This window comes from Penaeus japonicus, unplaced genomic scaffold, assembly GCF_977035675.1.
Source record: "Penaeus japonicus unplaced genomic scaffold, GWHDUDI00000001_assembly GWHDUDI00000002, whole genome shotgun sequence".
Taxonomy (NCBI): Eukaryota; Metazoa; Arthropoda; class Malacostraca; order Decapoda; family Penaeidae; genus Penaeus; species Penaeus japonicus.
Window position 1 is genome coordinate 17,393,628 of NW_028234404.1, and position 18,292 is coordinate 17,411,919.

Consider the following 18,292-nt stretch of genomic DNA (forward strand, 5'->3'; position numbering starts at 1 on the left):
AATGCTTGGACTTTTAATTTAGTGATTTGATTTTTATGTGGTATGAAATTCGTTCCTTTTGTGGTGAGTACTGATAATGACTTCAGTTTTTCAATTAATTTGATATTGTTCTCCTTTAGCATTATTGAACCATTACAAATAATTCAAAATATTAGTGAATCTTTCATCAACGTTCTCTATTTTTTTAAATATTTATATCAATCTTTACTATAATATCCCTTGATAAATAAAAAGTTCACAAATAAAATCATAAACCAAAATGACGAAATGTCTATCATAACGTGTAAAGACTAGTAAAGGTCCATAAAAGTCCAAGAAGAAGTGGTATCCATAAAGAGCAAAAACCCTTCACAAAATAACCCATCACACATCCATTTTACTCACTGGAAACCCGGCAAAATCTAAGCACGCGTTTCCAGGCACGAACGAATGCCCGTCAACCCTCATACCCCTGATGAAGCCCCTCCCTCCGAAAGCCTCTGACTCCTCCCGCCGCCTTAAGACTCCACCCACTACGACCACTTAAACTCCGCCTACATCCGCCGCCGACGTCACTGGTGCTTGTCGCGGTCTCGTTGCCTTTAGTGGTCGCTAGAGGGGAAGTAAAAAGGCTTGGGGAAGATATAAACTCTGCGATTACATTCAGCTCGTTTTAATTTTTCTTCTTAATTTAGATCCCGAGTGAAGTCTTGAATCTGCTTTTAAGAAATGGATATATGATGGGAAGCTAACCGTCTGAAGTTCGCCACGTGGTGCAAGGAGAAAGAAAAGTTAATCTTACGAATCACTCATTGTGATTTTCTCTAAAATAATGATCATTATAAACATTCCGTGTAAGAAGAAAATAAATAAAAAAGAAAGAAATCTCGCGTCTCGAAAGCTCCCTGAAGCTGAACTGTCGCTCATCAAACTTTATAATTCTTTATCTTGCAAATCAAAGTCACAATCAAAGTCCCATCCAACTCCTGCGGAATATTCCGTGATGAGGTTTCAAATGGCAAATTGCTTTCCACAAAGTTGAAATGCCACGGCGAGATATATATTTTTTCATTTTTTTCTTTCAACGCGATATCTCAGAAATGCAAATGAAGTTACGGGCTCAAGCAAATGAATCCCTAAAGTTAAACTGAAAATGTTAAGATTTGATTATCTGAGACAGAGCCGGTTACTAGCGCCTCCTCCTTGCGTATGCGTGGCAAACTTTTACAGCTAGCTTACAATAACAACTAAATAATACTAACAATAATTTACAAATGCATACACACATATATATATATATATATATATATATATATATATATATATATTATATATATAATATATATATATATATATATATATTATATATCTATTTATATATATATATATATATATATATATATATATATGTGTATATGTATATATATATAATATATATATATATATATTATATATATATATATATATATATATATATATAAACACACACCATAATTCCAATTGTGAGCACGTCAAAAAATCTCCATCTTCTACTTGCCATCAACTGGCGTGGACTCTAATGAGATTCTTCAGTTTCATCTTTCAGATTATCATTTCAATTAGTTTAACTAAATCACGATGGTAATAAGGACTGAAGATTTTTTGATGATCGCTCTATATGGAATTCAATGCAAATACTGCAAATCCTGGCAATCTAGCTAACCTAATTGAAAATATAAAAAAACATTGAATGAGTCAAATTATAACAGGTTACTTTAGTTCTTCAAATATTGACAATTTCGAATGGTATTGCTAAAAAATCAATCCATTTAATTACTTTAGGACTTTAATTAGAAAAATCAAATTTTAAGGATTTTTACAAGCTCTTCACCTAAGCTGACAAGATAATAATAATACACATTTAAGAAAGTCATCCTTAAGAACTATCCTAAGAGTACAGAGACCAGCATGTGGGAGTCACAGTCAGTATGCGTTGTATTGATTGTCATGTAGGCACAAGGCAAAACCCGGAAATTTCCAGAAGTAAATAAACACTTCGTTGTGTCTCCCAGATGCTGTCCATCACATATCATAGCCAATAATAATAAAATACACAAGATAAAACCTTAATCTAAAATAGCAATGATAATATATCACAATGAACATGATAATTTTTATAAATAGTTCCAGTGGCCAGGGCTGAGGTAAGGATTCTCCAGCCATCTCTCGTCACCATCAGCATCCAGCATCCACCCCACCCCACCCCCAGCCACAGCGAACCACCGTACCGGAGACAAACAGCATTCAATCACAATAAAACACAATCGATTATGCCCCCCACCCCGTGCGCCCTTCCTCCCCATTACGTCATCATGGCGGAAGACTCGGATGCCAGGAATAACTGTGACGTATGAGTGTGTTTGTATTTGCCACCGGAAGTCCAGCATCTGTCTCACTTCCGGTGGCTGCGGCGGCGCTTCCCTTCACCTGGAAACGCTTATAATTCATGCACGGTACACGTTGAAATATCGTGTTGCATCAATCAAGCGGAGAGAAAGGGTATGTGTGTGTTTTTGTGTGTGTAGAATGTGCTGATATTAATAAATGGCCTTTATGTTCAAATTCTGCACAGTCATGGACACAGAATGTCCCGCCCTCGAAATAGCATATTTGAATGCAGAATAATTTAGTGGATATACATAAAATATTAGCCGGCGAGGGGTACAAAAAAAGGTGGCGGACTTCCTGACAGAACCTTTCCGTTTTTTTCTGAAATGCCAAAAGAAAATGTAAGGAATTATAGATGCCATGATAAGCCATGTCATCAAACATCAATCCACGAAGAAATAATTCGTCTGAAAACATAAAACAAAAACAAAACAAAACATACATAAATATACAAAATATAAGAAATCATCAAACTAAAAGGCAAAAAAAAAGAATACAGGTGAAACGAAAAGAAAAGAAGCGACGTTGCAGGCTGCGTCCTTCACTCCTACAACAAAGATACCGTGTTTGTCCGTAGGGTAATAGGCCTTGCCGTCGTTCGTGACCCAAGCCTGCACGGTCACGAAATCGGCCACGAAGGAAGGGATGGAGCACTTGAGGATGGCCGCGTTGCCTCGGATCACGAACTCGTCACTCACTCGCGTCTCGTAAGCCTGCGCCACCACTGCAAACCGGTCACGCCTTACGTCAACTCTCTCGCCCTCTCGTTCTCTCTCTATCTCTCACAAACTACCACACACGCCTCTCGCACTCTTTCCGCGTGAAGGAAGGGGAAGAAGGATCGAAGGAAGAGGGGTGAGGAGGAGAGGAGAAGAAAGGGAAAGGCTGGAGGAAGCGAGCAAGTCAGTTTTCCCGAACAGAGAATCATAAGTGTTGGTGACGCTTGCAAGATCAGGATGCCCGGCCGTCATGCTGGTGCTATTGCTGTTATTACTCCGTCGCTTTTTCTGGTGCATTTGTACTAACGCGCATAAGGAGATCAATAATAAACAGTTAGTAAAAGAGTTATTGTCTAGATATATTTCCCATTATAATGGGAAGTATTTTTTTCAATCAATGAACACTGTAAAATAAAAACTTACATCGGGTAAAATAATAAGGAAAGAAATTATCTTAGATCATCAAAAATCTACCGCTAATAAAACATCAATTCCATGAGCCTAAATACTGACCACCCCCCCCTCTCCCCCAAACCCCTCCTCCTTCCCTAATCCTCTCTTCTCCTCCTATCTTCCTCTCCCTCCCCTCCCCCTGACTTCGCCCTCGCCCGTCCCTCCTTATTCTGCCAGGATTACCGTAGGATTGGCCGGAGACGTAGGTTTTGGCTTCCGAATCCACCCAGGACTGCACGCTCACGAAGTCGGCCACGAAGGACGGGATCATGCACTTGAAGAGCGCGGAGTTGCCGGCCAGCACGTCCTCGTCAATCACCCTCGTCACGTACTTCTGTGACACGACTACAACGACAACCACACTCGTCAGTACACTTTCGTAAGGCAAAAACAATATCACACACCCGACTCTTCTCGACTGGGTGACGATAGCATAAAAAATAGATTATATATTTTTTGCTCTTATACCTTTGTTATAATCATATCGGCCCCTTGTCCCCGAGGGTGGATGAATAACTCATTTGTCCCTTTCCATAACCATCGGTCTTGGAGAGATGAAAGGGAAAATCGATGGTAAGAAAAAGGAGGAAAAACAGCGGAACCATCTGTTAGCGAAGCCTTTACAACCCGTCTATTACACAAGTTATAATTGTCTAATGAGAAGTCAGCACAGCGCTGACTATTGTCATCTTATGTGGCTGCAGATTGCTTATTTCCTCTACATAATTTGAGACAAGCGAATATCGCCTTACTGTCCCCTAGCTTAATTCCCTTTCAATTGACGAATAATCACGTATCGGCGTACCGAAGCTACGCTACCTGCCGTCTCTTAAACCTACGGCGCCGGCACGAAGCACGCAACCATAATCCTAGTGAGCTCCGTCCTCAGAGACGAAAGTCCTACGGGTCAGGTCAGGCTGGCCTCTATCACGTCCGCCGAATCAATCAACAAACATGTTATCTGAGGGTTATCCTACATTGATTCCCCGACACAGAGCCTAATCTCCGACATTTCCCGGTTTTATGTTCCTTTTCGCACTAAATAAAAAAGAGAAACATACAAGAAATAAATGGATTTACTTATAGATACATGAACATACTCCACAATCCCTCTTCATCTACGACGAATCTACAGAACATTAACGACATCCTCTCGCCTCATCTACGCGGATGATCGAATATTTCACCTTCATTAACCGGAGGGCGAACGCGCTGGCATTTGCATAACGAGGCTGTTAACTCTCCATTCTTTTCCCTCAAAACACAAAGGCTCTGTGATGTTGACAGAGGATCAGGGGAGGGAGGAAGGGAGTGAGAAAGAATGTATGGAACAATAAGTCGTTCGCAGTTATCTGTGAAGGGAAATATGGAAGGAAATTCTCCATTCTTCATGCGGATGAAAAATCAAAACAACAAATCTGATTTAAAGAGAGAGCACACGAAAGGCAAACACACGACACGAAAAAAATATTGCAGAGGAACGCAGTGAGGGGACGGAGATTGGGAGACATGCAATACCGTCCTCTGCTCTGGAAAGAACAGTTGAAAGCAGGGATCATCTGAATCACGATCATCACCATCATTGTTATCATCAGTCAACTGCATAAGCGTCACCATCTTCGTACGCACGGCAGATGACAAGGGGAGACAGATAGCCTGAATCGATAACATCCTCACCCCTCCTCCCTCTCTCTCTCTCTCTCTCTCTCTCTCTCTCTCTCTCTCTCTCTCTCTCTCTCTCTCTCTCTCTCTCTCTCTCTCTCTCTCTCTCTCTCTCTCTCACTCACTCACTCACTCACTCACTCACTCACTCACTCACTCACTCACTCACTCACTCACTCACTCACTCACTCACTCACTCACTCACTCCATTGTCCCTTCTCCCCAGCCTCGCTCCACATGAGGGAGCCTCATTACCATAATCATCGGAGGCCAGGTAGGTGCGTCCCTCCAGGTCCTCCCAAGACTCCACGCTGACGAAGTCCGCGACGAAGGACGGGATAACGCACTTAAGGATAGCCGAGTTCCCCTTCAGGACACTCTCGTCCCAAACTTGAGTGAGGTACTGCTGGGACACCACTTCATGGGAGGAGAGGGAGAGAAGGGGAAATCTTTGATGAAAAAACAGCGAAAATGGAGGTCATCGAGGAGGACGGGAGAGGGGAGGGAGGAGGAGAGGGAGAGGAAGACTGAGAGGGTTAGTTTGGATGGAAGACAGAAGAGCAAGAGAGTATAGGAGAGCCCGCAACCACAAAGAGAAACACGTGGATCCATGCGCACGCACGCACGCACACATACACATACACACACGCACACACACACACATATACACATACACACACACTCACACTACCAACCAATCAAACAAACAAACAAACACTGAGCCCCAGCCCCTTCCCCACAATGAAGCAAACCGAAGTCCCACTCGAGCGGCGGCCGTAACTAACACAAGACTCGGGGTAACGACGACAAAAATTCGGATAATAGGAGTACCATTTTCATCCGGCGCGAGAGACCTTTCTTTGGGTAAAATTAACGCGATGGAGGCCGAGGTTGTGATGATGGTGATGATGATGATGATGATGATGATGGTGGTGTGATGATTAAAGGATAGTGGCACTAATGCCTATGTGGAAACGATGGGCAGCAGTGCAATAGCAAGGTAATAACCGTAGTCTAATGGACGTTAAGACACAAAAGATATGCCTCACTGTATTCTTGATTCAATAACCTGCACTTAGCGCCTCATTACCAAACATTAACAAAGACAAGTGGCGATAATTAACACTCATAAATATTGGGTTTAATCGCCAAGGCTTCGTAGAGCTGAAAAAGGAACAAAACTTTATGAAAAGAAAACACACTCTGCTTTCGTTACACCTGAGCAAAGCCCTGGACACATGGGGCATTGCAATTCTTTCAAAAAGTTTGCTTGCACCTTTATCCCAAAGAAGGCGCGCCATCTGCAAGGCGAATACAAATGTGTAATCAAACAAACAGACGAACCAATAAGTATTTAAACAAACAAACGAATAAACAAACAAATAAATAAATAAACAAGTAGATATAAGCTAGATAAAAGTTTCGCCACAGCCGGCCAGTCCTCCTCCAGTGCGCGTACCATAGCGATCCGACGCCGTGTAGGCCTTTCCTTCGAGGTCCACCCAGGCCTGCACACTCACGAAGTCGGCCACGAAGGAGGGAATGACGCACTTAAGAATGGCCGAGTTGCCGCGCAGCACAGCCTCATCCAGCACCTGCGTCAGGTAGTCTTGCGCGACCACTGCAGGGAAGAGCCGGCGCAGGCCACGTCAAAACAGACAGATCGACTAGGCAACATGAGCGATCAGAGGTTGACGGTGTTTTGATTTTTTTTTAGTGTGAAGCGAGAAAAAAAGGACATTTAGAAGAACTGACAGAGTGATGAAAGGCCTGTGGAGCGCAGACAATGAGGACGGCGACATAATTAATGATCCTGGAAAACAATAGCGAGCCAGGCCAGGCCGTACCCTTCCTCATCATCTCATGCCCTTCCCCTTCCCTTCCCTCCATCCTTCCCTTCAGCCTAGGCCTACGAACATGGTGCATTACCGTAGTTCGAGGAGGGATAGAAGGCCTTTCCCTCTGAGTCGACCCAGGCCTGCACCCTCACGAAGTCAGCCACGAAGGACGGGATAATGCACTTAAGGATAGCCGAGTTCCCCGTCAGGACGCTCTCGTCCACCACTTGGGTAACGTAGCCCTGAGACACCACTGAGGCGAAAGATCAGTAATAATGATAATGAAGAAATGTGAACATAAATTTTGAGCACATCGCACCAGAGTTGCAAGTTCTGTGAAAGAAATGAAATGTACATCGTCTCAGGTTGGTAGATGAGATACCTGAAACTAACAATGACCTCGAAAATGAATGGTGAACACAGAGGCATAAGAACACTAGTATATCCTAAGGAGGAAGAGGGAATGAAGAAGGTAAAAAAGAAGAGGGGGATATGACGTCACTCCCATTACCATAAGCGTTCGAGGGATAGTAGACCTTTCCCTCTCCGTCCACCCACGACTGCACAATGACGAAGTCGGCGACGAAGGAGGGGATGACGCACTTGAGGATGGCAGAGTTGCCTTTGAGGACGTCCTCGTCGTGAACCCGACTTGTGTACTCCTGTGCGACCACTTCGTACCGGAGGAAGTTTGTTCGTTTGTAATTACTTTTATAACACTTCATTTGATTTATACATTGCGAACGTGTCACGTGACAACATCGCTTGATACCTCGGCTCGAGAAGCCTGCAGCTGACGTGTCACGACCTAACGCCTTCAAATGAGTGGCAAGATGATTATGAAAATTCTGACGGTTGCAGATCATGAAAGGGTTAACGAACCGAGAGTGGTGGTGTCGAATGATGATGCGATGATGGGCGATCGTGATTGTGAGAAAAGATGGAGGTTCGAGGGGGAGTTCTCAAAGGGCCAGTGATAAACAGGTAAAGGATATCCACAGAGGATGGAAAGAAATGCCATTGCTATCAGCTCGCCTCTTCGTATTCATCTGAAAAAGGAGAGAGAGCGTAGATCATTTCAAGCTTAGAGAGAGAGAGAGAGAGAGAGAGAGAGAGAGAGAGAGAGAGAGAGAGAGAGAGAGAGAGAGAGAGAGAGAGAGAGAGAGAGAGAGAGAGAGAGAGAGAGAGAGAGTCACACAAGAATTACCATAATCGCTATCGCGCGGGTAATACATGTTGCCGTCCGAGTCCTGCCACGACTGCACGCTCACGAAATCCGCTACGAACGACGGGATCTCGCACTTCATGATGGCGTTGTTGCCCTTGATCACGTACTCCTTGTCCGCGTCCGTTTCGTAGCCCTGTGCCACCACTACGGACAGGCGGGCGTGCGTACAGTCAGTCGGGCACAGGGAATGTGGAAGTCGAAGGGAGGGCTTTTTAAAAATGGGGAAGGAGGAAGGGAAGAGAAGTGGAAGAAGAGAGGGATAGGAGGAAACTGTGGGAGGGAGGAAGGGATGCAAGGAGAGAAGAGAAGAGGAAGGAAGGGAGATAATGGGTAGATGGAAGGGTAAGAGGGAGTGAATGTGAGTTAAAGGGGGAGATAAAAGAACATGGCGGGAAATGGATAGATGGAAATAAGCATTATAAATAAAGATGCGAAGGAGGAGTAGATGAAACGAAATGAAGAGAGGAGTAATAAAAAATGATGCGAACAAAATACTAAATTAGATAAACGCCAAAAATGCAATATGAAGGAGAGAAAGAAGAGAACAAAAAACGCTAATCAATAGACAGGAGACTTTCAAAAAATGTGACGAGGAGAAGAGCAAGGAAAACTTTAATGGCAAACTTCTTTCGAAAGAGGAGCTTTTTCCAAATGATTTTCAAGGAGGTATAAAGAAAAACGAAAGATGGGAAAAATTCCGCAAATAAAGATTATCCCCCCAAAAAAAATCCAGCAGATTTAAACGCAACCTAAAACAAACGAGAGGAGCAACTGATAAAGATGGTGCGCGGGGGAGGGGGGGAGGGCAGGGGGGGTCACGGAGGAAAGAGGGAAGGCGGAAAGGAAAGGACGAGGGAAACTACGTTAAGACGCCAGGATATTCAGAGGAAACTCGCTCAATGGAGGGAAATTATGAACAGTGACACGAACAGGGACAGGGAGAGAATTAGAGAATTGCGGCAGGGATGGCAGGATGGGTGGAAGGAGGGAGGGAGGGAGGGATGGATGGATGGATGGAGAGAGAGAGAGAGAGAGAGAGAGAGAGAGAGAGAGAGAGAGAGAGAGAGAGAGAGAGAGAGAGAGAGAGAGAGAGAGAGAGAGAGAGGAGAGGGAGGGAGAGAGAGAGAGAGAGAGAGGGGAGAGAGAGAGAGAGAGAGAGAGAGAGAGAGAGAGAGAGAGAGAGAGAGAGAGAGAGAGAGGAGAGAGAGAGAGAGAGAGAGAGAGAGAGAGAGAGAGAGGAGAGAGAGAGAGAGAGAGAGAGAGAGAGAGAAAGAGAGAGAAAGAGAGAGAGAGAGAGAGAGAGAGAGAGAGAGAGAGAGAGAGAGAGAGAGAGAGAGAGAGAGGGAGGGAGGGAGGGAGGGAGAGAGGAGAGAAAACAGATAAAGAAAAAAGAGAGAGCCAAAAAGAGAGCCAGTACAGCTAACATTTTCTTTAGACAAAAATGAAGCTCACAGAAGATCAAACAATAATCCTGAAGTAATGAAAAACGATTAATGTGCGCTCGACCTCTGAAAACAAAAACGTCAGTTAGAGAAATTCCCAAAACCTGCAAGAAAATGAGAGAAATACTGGTCACGCGACTGAGCACATATTTCCTGGCGAATGAAAAAGAAGGAAAAACGTGATATAGAATCTGGGTAAGTAACCTGAAATTAGAGACAACAAAAGAACAATAGAAGATTAGAGGTATCTGAAATGCCAAGAGAAAAATTACTTGGAAGGAAAAGAAAGAAGGTGGAAGGAAAGAAGAAAAAAAACTCAACCCTTACTACCACGACCATGGCAGCCACCTCAACCCCCCTCCCCCCACACACAACCCTAAAAAAGGGAAAAAAATATATAATCATCGTAAGAAGAAAAAAAAGTGAAAGAGAGAGTAAGAACGTTTCCGCGACGCCGTCCATTACCGTAATCCTCCGCCGGGTAAAACCTGCGCCCTTCCGAATCCTGCCAAGACTGAACGGAGACAAAGTCCGCCACGAACGAAGGGATCTTGCACTTCATCACCACCGAATTGCCGCGAATCACGTACTCATTCTCCGCCTCCGTCTGGTAGTCCTGCGCCACCACTAGCACACCACACAGATCAAGGCCGTTAGTGATGCGTAAGGATGATGATTAGTTGTGGCTCTACTCGTGGTGAGATGATTTGTTTTGGATTCGGGGTCGAATCAACAATGTGTGTGTGTGTATTTGGGTCTATGTATGGGCGTCATGGAAAAAGGGAAGGAAGGAAAGAAAGAAAAGTATCGAAAGAAATATAACTAAGTAAGATGGGTAACCAGTAGAAAAAAAAGATGAACGAGAAAAGAAACACAGCCGAAATTTCGTCCTGAAACAGAAAGAGAGCCGTAGGTCAACCCAAGCCTCAGATAAACCCTTTTCGCACCGAAAAGACCTTCGAGTTCTAGCGACCTTCCAGATCGAGAGCCTTTCCCTCTAAAATTACCATAATTGTTGTTGGGGTAGTAATGCTTCCCCTCCGAGTCCACCCAGGCCTGCACGCTGACGAAGTCCGCGACGAAGGAAGGGATTTTACACTTAAGCACAGCAGAGTTCCCGCGAATCACGTTCTCCGACTCCGCCTCCAGCAGGTAGTCTTGGGAGATCACTGGGGCGGAAACCTCGTTAGTCTTGGTGAACAGGAAGGGAATGCGGGGGACGAATGAGGAAGGAGGTAGAGGGAAGAAAGAAGGGGGAAGGAGGAAAGGGAAAGAGGAAGGAAATGGTGGTGGAGGTGTTGAAAATACTAGTGTGACCCCTTTAAGGACACTGGGCAAGAGACTTAGAAAGAAGTTAATTACTTCTTTTTCCTTTTATATATCTGCAACTGCATGTTGCGACGTGAGACCTGTGTGCAAAATAAATTATCTGAAGAAATTGGGAGAAATGTGATCAGTGCCTGAGAGAAGAGAAGGAAATGAAAGTGAATGATAAAAAAAAAAAAAAAGTCATCACATCCATCTCCATCAACCACGCTCCTAATGCCCATCCTTTTCTCTTTCTCTTTCTTTCTCTCTTTTTCTTCCTCTTCCCCCTCCTCCTCCTCCTTTTACCTATCCAATGACTATCCTTTACCATAGTTTTCGCGGCCGGGATAGTAGGTCATCCCCTCGGAGTCGACCCACGCCTGCACACTCACGAAGTCGGCGACGAAGGACGGGATCTCGCACTTGATGATGGCTGAGTTACCCAATATGACATGCTCGTTGTCGGCCTCGATCTGGTACGTCTGAGGCACCACTGGGGGAGGCGGCGAGGGAGGATCAGATGCTTGGCGAAGGGATTGGTGGAAGGGGTGGTGGAAGGGGTAGTGGAAGAGGTGGTGGAAGAGGTAGTGGAAAAGATGAGAAAAGGAGTGGTGGAGAGGGTGACGAAAGAGAGTAAAGTGGTGGCGATGGTGGTGACGACGGAGAGACGGTTAGGTAAGAGCGAATGTGATGTATTCTCTTGTGATGAGAGGAAGGGAAAAGAGAGGAGGAAGGCGGTAGTGGTGACGAGGGAGATCCGGGTGATGAAGCGCGTGAGAAACCCCTAACGAACCGCGAAAAATGTGTGAAAATGTTCCCGGTAATGAGGACTAATGGTGATGAGGTCTTCCGCGGAGGTGCACAGATGAGGCCGCTGAGAGGAAAAGGGGTCGATGGTGATGAGAGCAGACGGCAGAGTGATGAAGTATGCGGTGATGATAGCGAGTATTAAGGACGAGATGACGAGATGTAAACGGCTCCTCCCGCCTCCTTCTGCCCGATGGCAAAGGAGATAAAGCGGATGGCAACGAGGGAATAAACGGCACGAGAAAAACATCCAATGGTCGGGAGATGGAGGGATGCAGGGAGGGAGCCCAGGGCGAGAAGGACACAGGGAGGGATGCAGGGAGGGAGCCCAGGGCGAGAAGGACACAGAGAGGGGGAGGGGATACAGGACATGAGGAGACAGAACAGACGCAAAAAAGACGCAGAAACCGAACAAAATCGATTGTTATCAAGGACATGAACAATGGACCGATGTTTCCCATGAATCAAGGACAAAAAACCATCGTACCAATTACATTCTTCAATATTATTAGATACTAAATAGAAAGAAAAATTAATCCATCTGCAGAGAGAAAGGAGAAGGAACGTTATCTCAAATTCCAATTTCCACCTGAAATGAAATAGAATACCTTTCATTAAATTCAAAACAAAGAAATCAAATGAGCGAATCAATCCGAACAATAAATCAAACTACCCGCGAAGGCCACTGAGCTTCCCCCCCCCCCCATCCCCCACCTCCTTGCTGCGCCGACCCCTCCCCCCAGGCCGACTAAGCACCAGGCCTACCACTCAATTACCATAGTTGGTGTTGGGGTAGTACACCTGCCCCTCGGAGTCCACCCACGCCTGCACCCTGACGAAGTCCGCGACGAAGGAGGGAATGACGCACTTGATGATGGCGGAATTGCCCCGAATTACGTTCTCGTTGTGCGCCTCCAGCTGGTACGACTGGTGGACGACTGGCAGTACGAGGAAGGGGGAGGGGGTTAAAGGCTATGGTCTTTTGGGGGATTTCCTATCCTTCTCACAATCCGATATTCGTGTATATGTGTCTCTGCTGTTGTTGTTTGTTGTTGGTGATATATGATGATAGTAATAATAATAATAATAATAATAATAATAATAATAATAATAATAATAATAATAATAATAATAATAATAACAATAATAATAATAATAATAATAATAATAATAATAGACAGAGAGACGAAGGAGATTATCAAAAGAACCTGGAATGTGAAAATCCACATTATTCGTCATCCTGAAGAGCCAAGGCAAAATCTCTCCAACCCGAAAGCCAAGCAGAAGCGAGAGGATGATAGAGATGAGGAAAAGAAAAAGATAAAGAAACACGAAATAAAACAAAGGAAAATATCCAGATGAAGTATCCCAGAATCAAAGGGAGGGGGAGAGATAGAGGGTGGGGGAGAAAAAAAAAGTAGTCAAAGAAAGTCTGATTCAAGCAGAAAGGGAGAGGAGGTTAAGGGGGAGAGAGAGAGAGAGAGCGAAGGGGCGGGGAGGGGGGGAACTCAAAGCAGTTACCGTAGTCGCTGCTAGGATAGAAAACCTCCGCCTCCGAGTCCACCCAAGCCTGCACGCTCACGAAGTCGGCCACGTACGAAGGGATCTCGCACTTCATGATGGCCGAGTTGCCGCGGATCACGTACTCGTTGTCGGCCTCCGACTGGTAGGTCTGGGGCACCACTGTTAGGCCGTGGAGCGATATGGGGGGAAGGAGGAGGAAGAAAAGGGGGAGGGGGGGAAGGGGAAGGAAGAGGAGGGAGGAAGAGGAGGAGGACAAGGGAGAGGGGAAGGAAGAGAGGGAAAAGGATTTGGAGAAAGGGGAAAGAAGGAAGAAGGGATAAGAAGATGGATGAAGAGGAGGAGAATGGAGAAAGAGGAGGTAGAGAAGGAGAAAGAAGATGAAAAAGGTGATGATGACGAAGTGTAGGAGCGAGGAGAACGGAGAATTTGGAAATGAATAAGGGAAATACGAGGAAAGGGAAAGAGAAGAGGGAAATGGGCATAGGGAAGGAGAGCAGACAACGGGAATGAAGAATAAAGAAATTTAGATTAATCAACTCTCATCAAGATCGAATTCCACACACTCTCTACCGCGACATAAGCGCACAAAACCAAATGATGCACGGTATGCGTTTACTAGGCATACACATGCAACATGACAATAATAACTCGGAAATTAAATTTACTATTTCCTGGAAGGGGAGAAAAGCGTCTATTAGCAATCTGAAAAATTGATTGAAAAAAGTATCAAGAATTGTAAGGGGGTAGGGGTGAAAGAGAATTCGGGGGGAAAGGGGGGAAGGGGGAGATCATATCTATTCATCAGCTCCCCCTCCCCACTCCGGTTCATTTACCGTAATTATCGGAGGGATAAATGACGTTGCCATCATCGGACACCCAAGCCTGCACGCTCACGAAGTCGGCCACGAAGGAGGGAATGTTGCACTTAAGGATCGCTGAGTTACCGCGGATCACGTACTCTGTCAGCACTTCGGCCGAGTATAGTTGGGGGACCACTGGCGGGAGGGCGGAGGAGGGAAGAGGGGGTGGTTAGTACGAGTGGCAGAAGGGGAAGGGGGGTAGAGGGAGGAATCGAGGGTGGGAGAGGAGTGGATGGAAGGGAGGAAGCCAAAATGGATGGAGGTTAGGGTGTGAGAGAGGGAAGGAGGGAGGGAGGGAGGGAGGGAGGGAGGGAGGGGAGGGGGGGGGGGAGGGGGGGAGGAGGGAGAGGGAGAGAGAGAGAGAGAGAGAGAGAGAGAGAGAGAGAGAGAGAGAGAGAGAGAGAGAGAGAGAGAGAGAGAGAGAGAGAGAGAGAGAGAGAGAGAGAGAGAGAGAGAGAGCATACTGGGCAAATCGTAATGATAAGCATTCAAAGTGTAATAAATCTAAAGAACGAGTATTTCTGAAAGAAACAATTAATTCAAAGAGAAAACAGAGAACCTATTAGTCTCAGCATCAACCCAAACTGAAATATAAATATCCAATTAGTAATCGAAACCTGAAAAGAAAAAAAATATATTAGTCCCGACCACGTGGCCACAACCAAACCCAACTCTTTCCCATTTCTTTTCGTCTCCCTCATTACCAAAATCATTTCCTCGAAAGTAGGTGTCGCCCTGATCCGTCACCCACGACTGGACGCTGACGAAATCGGCCACGAAAGATGGCACATTACACTTGAAGATAGCGGAGTTACCCTTAATGACGTACTCGTGATAAACGTCCGTCTGGTACTCCTGGTGAACCACTGTAGAAAACGGGAATTTTTGGCGTCGGTTAAGCAACGAAAACGATCGTCGGGTTTTGGTCTACATTTTCGATAATGCGGCTTTGTATGAAAAGGGGGGAAATATGAATGAAATCATCTAATTAATGTGTTTGAAAGAATTCACCTCGCTTTTGCTGGAAATTAAATAAGAATCACGTAAGAAAGAGAGAAAAGGTAACATTTGCTGAAAAAGTGAAAATTAGTAATTAACGAGTACCCAACGAAAAAAAATGATCAGACCTGAAAGAAAAAAACAAATAAACGTGTCACATCAATTATAATTCGCAATCCATCATTTACCATAATTATCAGAGGGGTAAAATGTTTCGCCCTTGTCCGTGAGCCACGCCTGCACACTGACGAAGTCGGCGACGAAGGAGGGAATGTTACACTTGAGGATGGCCGAGTTACCGCGAATCACGTACTCGAGGCTCACGTCCGTTAAGTAATCCTGCTGGACAACTGGAGGAAGAAGGGTGGGAGAGAGGAGGAAGTGGTGAAATAATGGAGTTTTTGGTTGGTTTCATGTCTAGCGTGAGTGTGATGTGAGGGTGACATGAAGGGTGTGATCTGAGGTTGCCATGAAGTGTGAAGAACGAGGATGAAAGGCATGAAGTATCAACCCGAAAGGTCACGATTCATTTTTCTGTTTTCTGTTTGGTCGGTTCAAACGATTGAGAAACGCAAACTACAAGGTCAAACTAAACCATCTAAAACATTTGCCTTGTACTCTAGACAACACAAACCTAAACGAGACAAAAGGAAGAAGGCCAAATCCATCAGAACAAACAAACCATTTTATATAATTCCGCACACCGAATAATCAATAAAAGTTCCTGTGAAAATCAAGCGAAAGTTAGCATATAAGCTTTCGTAAAAAAAAAAAAAAAAATATCTCCCTTCCTGTGGAAAGAGAGAAAGAAAAAATCGAAAATTATCACACACATATCATACCCCGCCCTCTATGCATACTATCTCCCTCCACTTCCTCTCTTGGCAGAGGGGGACATAAAAGACGTTACCATAGTTGTCAGAAGGATAGTAGCTATCGCCTTTGTCCGTGACCCAGGCCTGGACGCTGACGAAGTCGGCAACGAATGAGGGAATGTTACACTTGAGAATGGCAGAGTTTCCTCGGATCACGTTTTCCATGCTCACGTCGATCAGATACGCCTGGGGCACCACTGTTAAGGAAGCCCGGCGGTTACTTCAAGAAGTTGAAAGAGCTCGAAACTTGCGTGAACTAAGCGAAGGGACGTTGCACACTACGGGCAAGAGAGAAAGAGAGAGAGAGAGAGAGAGAGAGAGAGAGAGAGAGAGAGAGAGAGAGAGAGAGAGAGAGAGAGAGAGAGAGAGAGAGAGAGAGAGAGAGAGAGAGAGAGAAACACTTCAATTCTTTCCAAATAGAAAAGTAGAAAATATAGCAAGTGACGCCACCAATATCCTTTCCCCTAAAGAGAAGAGATAAAAAGATTATTCCCGAGATCAAGTCTCCGCAAAATGATCAAACCCCCTGCAATAAACGAGAACAATAACCGTTAATATCCTGAAAATTAGATATCACAGGATAATGAGTAGCCTCGGGGTTAATAATAATTAGGGCTCTGGCGACAGGTGATTAGAACACGCTTTACCATAATTCTCCGAAGGATAATATGTCTCGCCCTTGTCTGTGAGCCACGCTTGGACACTGACGAAGTCGGCGACGAAGGAGGGAATGTTACACTTGAGGATGGCCGAATTGCCCCGGATCACGTACTCGGGAACCACGTCGGTTTGGTAATCCTGGTGGACCACTGGTAGAAGGAGCAGGTTTTAGTTGACTGATGAAAGGGACCAGTTTCAATTAGGGTGCCGGGGAGGGAGGGAGAGGGGGATGAGGAAGGGGGTTCTATGAAACTTTGCCGAGTGAAATTGCGGTCACTAGTTTTATATACAAAAAGAGCTAAAACGTACAGATGGATTTTTCAAGATGCATAATCACCTGAAATAGAAGAGAAAATGATAAAGAATCGCAACAACCTGGAAAAAAAGAAGCTGAAACACCAGAGAAAATTAGTCTCCCCTAATCTCATCAATTACCATAATTTTCCGAAGGATAATACGTCTCGCCCTTGTCAGTGAGCCACGATTGCACCTTCACGAAGTCGGCGACGAAGGAGGGAATGTTACACTTGAGGATGGCCGCGTTACCACGAATGACACTCTCGGGAACCACGTGGGTCTCGTACTCCTGGTGCACAACTGGAGGAGGAGGTCGTTAGTCGTCATGAGGAACTGACGTGACGAAATGCTACCGTTTTTTTTTTCTTCGGGGGGGGGGGTGTCTGGCACTTGGAAGATGCTGTGGTGCGAAGTGGTGACTCGAATGGGTTTAGAATGAGGCGAAGGATGAGGTTTAAGTATTCATGAATGATGATTCGAGGTTTAGGTGGTATTTTGAGGAACTATAGTCCCTAATCGAACGCTTTATAGAAATACCGCAAGTATTTTGTACGATCGCGTCGGTTAATAATTACCATATCACGCACGGGGCAAAACGAAACAAACAAAATGAAATAAACTATGAGAACTAAACAATCAATATCATATTCAACAAGATAACCTGGAAGAGAAGAGGCCAAAGATAACTTTCGAGTCAAAAGCCTGAAAAGGAAGGGAGAAAATCATCAGTCGAGCTGCAAGAAATATGGCCAAAGACAAGACGTAGAGCCAGGCCGCGACTGGGAGGAAGTCCGCCGTAGGAAAGAGAAACACAAACCCCGGAGCACTTAAGGAGACACTACTCTCCCCCCTTTCCTTCCTCGGACTCTCGCTTCAGAACTTTCCGGAACCCGATCTTTTGCTTTAAGTTTCTTTTTGTTTGTTTGACTGTAAGTTCAAACCCCTCAGGTACAAATAAGAAAGGGGGAAATGTCTGAAAATGCAAAGGCAAAAGATTTGCTTTCCGCAGACGAAGGAAAAGTCTCAGCAATAAATTTCACAGCCAAGAAAGGGAAAGAGCAGTAATGGTTCCCTCAGCAGCTCCCTAACCCCTCCCCCTTCCAACCCCCTCCATCCCCCACCCATTCATCATCACCCCATCCTACCCTTCTCCACCCCAACCCCCCCAACCCCCACCTTCCTCCTCAGCCCACATTAGCATTCGCCGGCGCACG

At 45.1% G+C, this 18,292-nt stretch overlaps 1 protein-coding gene across 1 annotated transcript in view; it reads right to left on the reverse strand.

Moving 5' to 3' along the window:
- Positions 1-18,292, reverse strand: part of Dscam1 (Down syndrome cell adhesion molecule 1) — a 365,478-nt gene that overhangs the window by 136,606 nt on the left and 210,580 nt on the right. Inside the window, 1 exon segment of the mRNA XM_086548222.1 lies at positions 14,221-14,382. Within this exon segment, the coding sequence (XP_086404348.1) occupies positions 14,221-14,382 (162 nt within the window).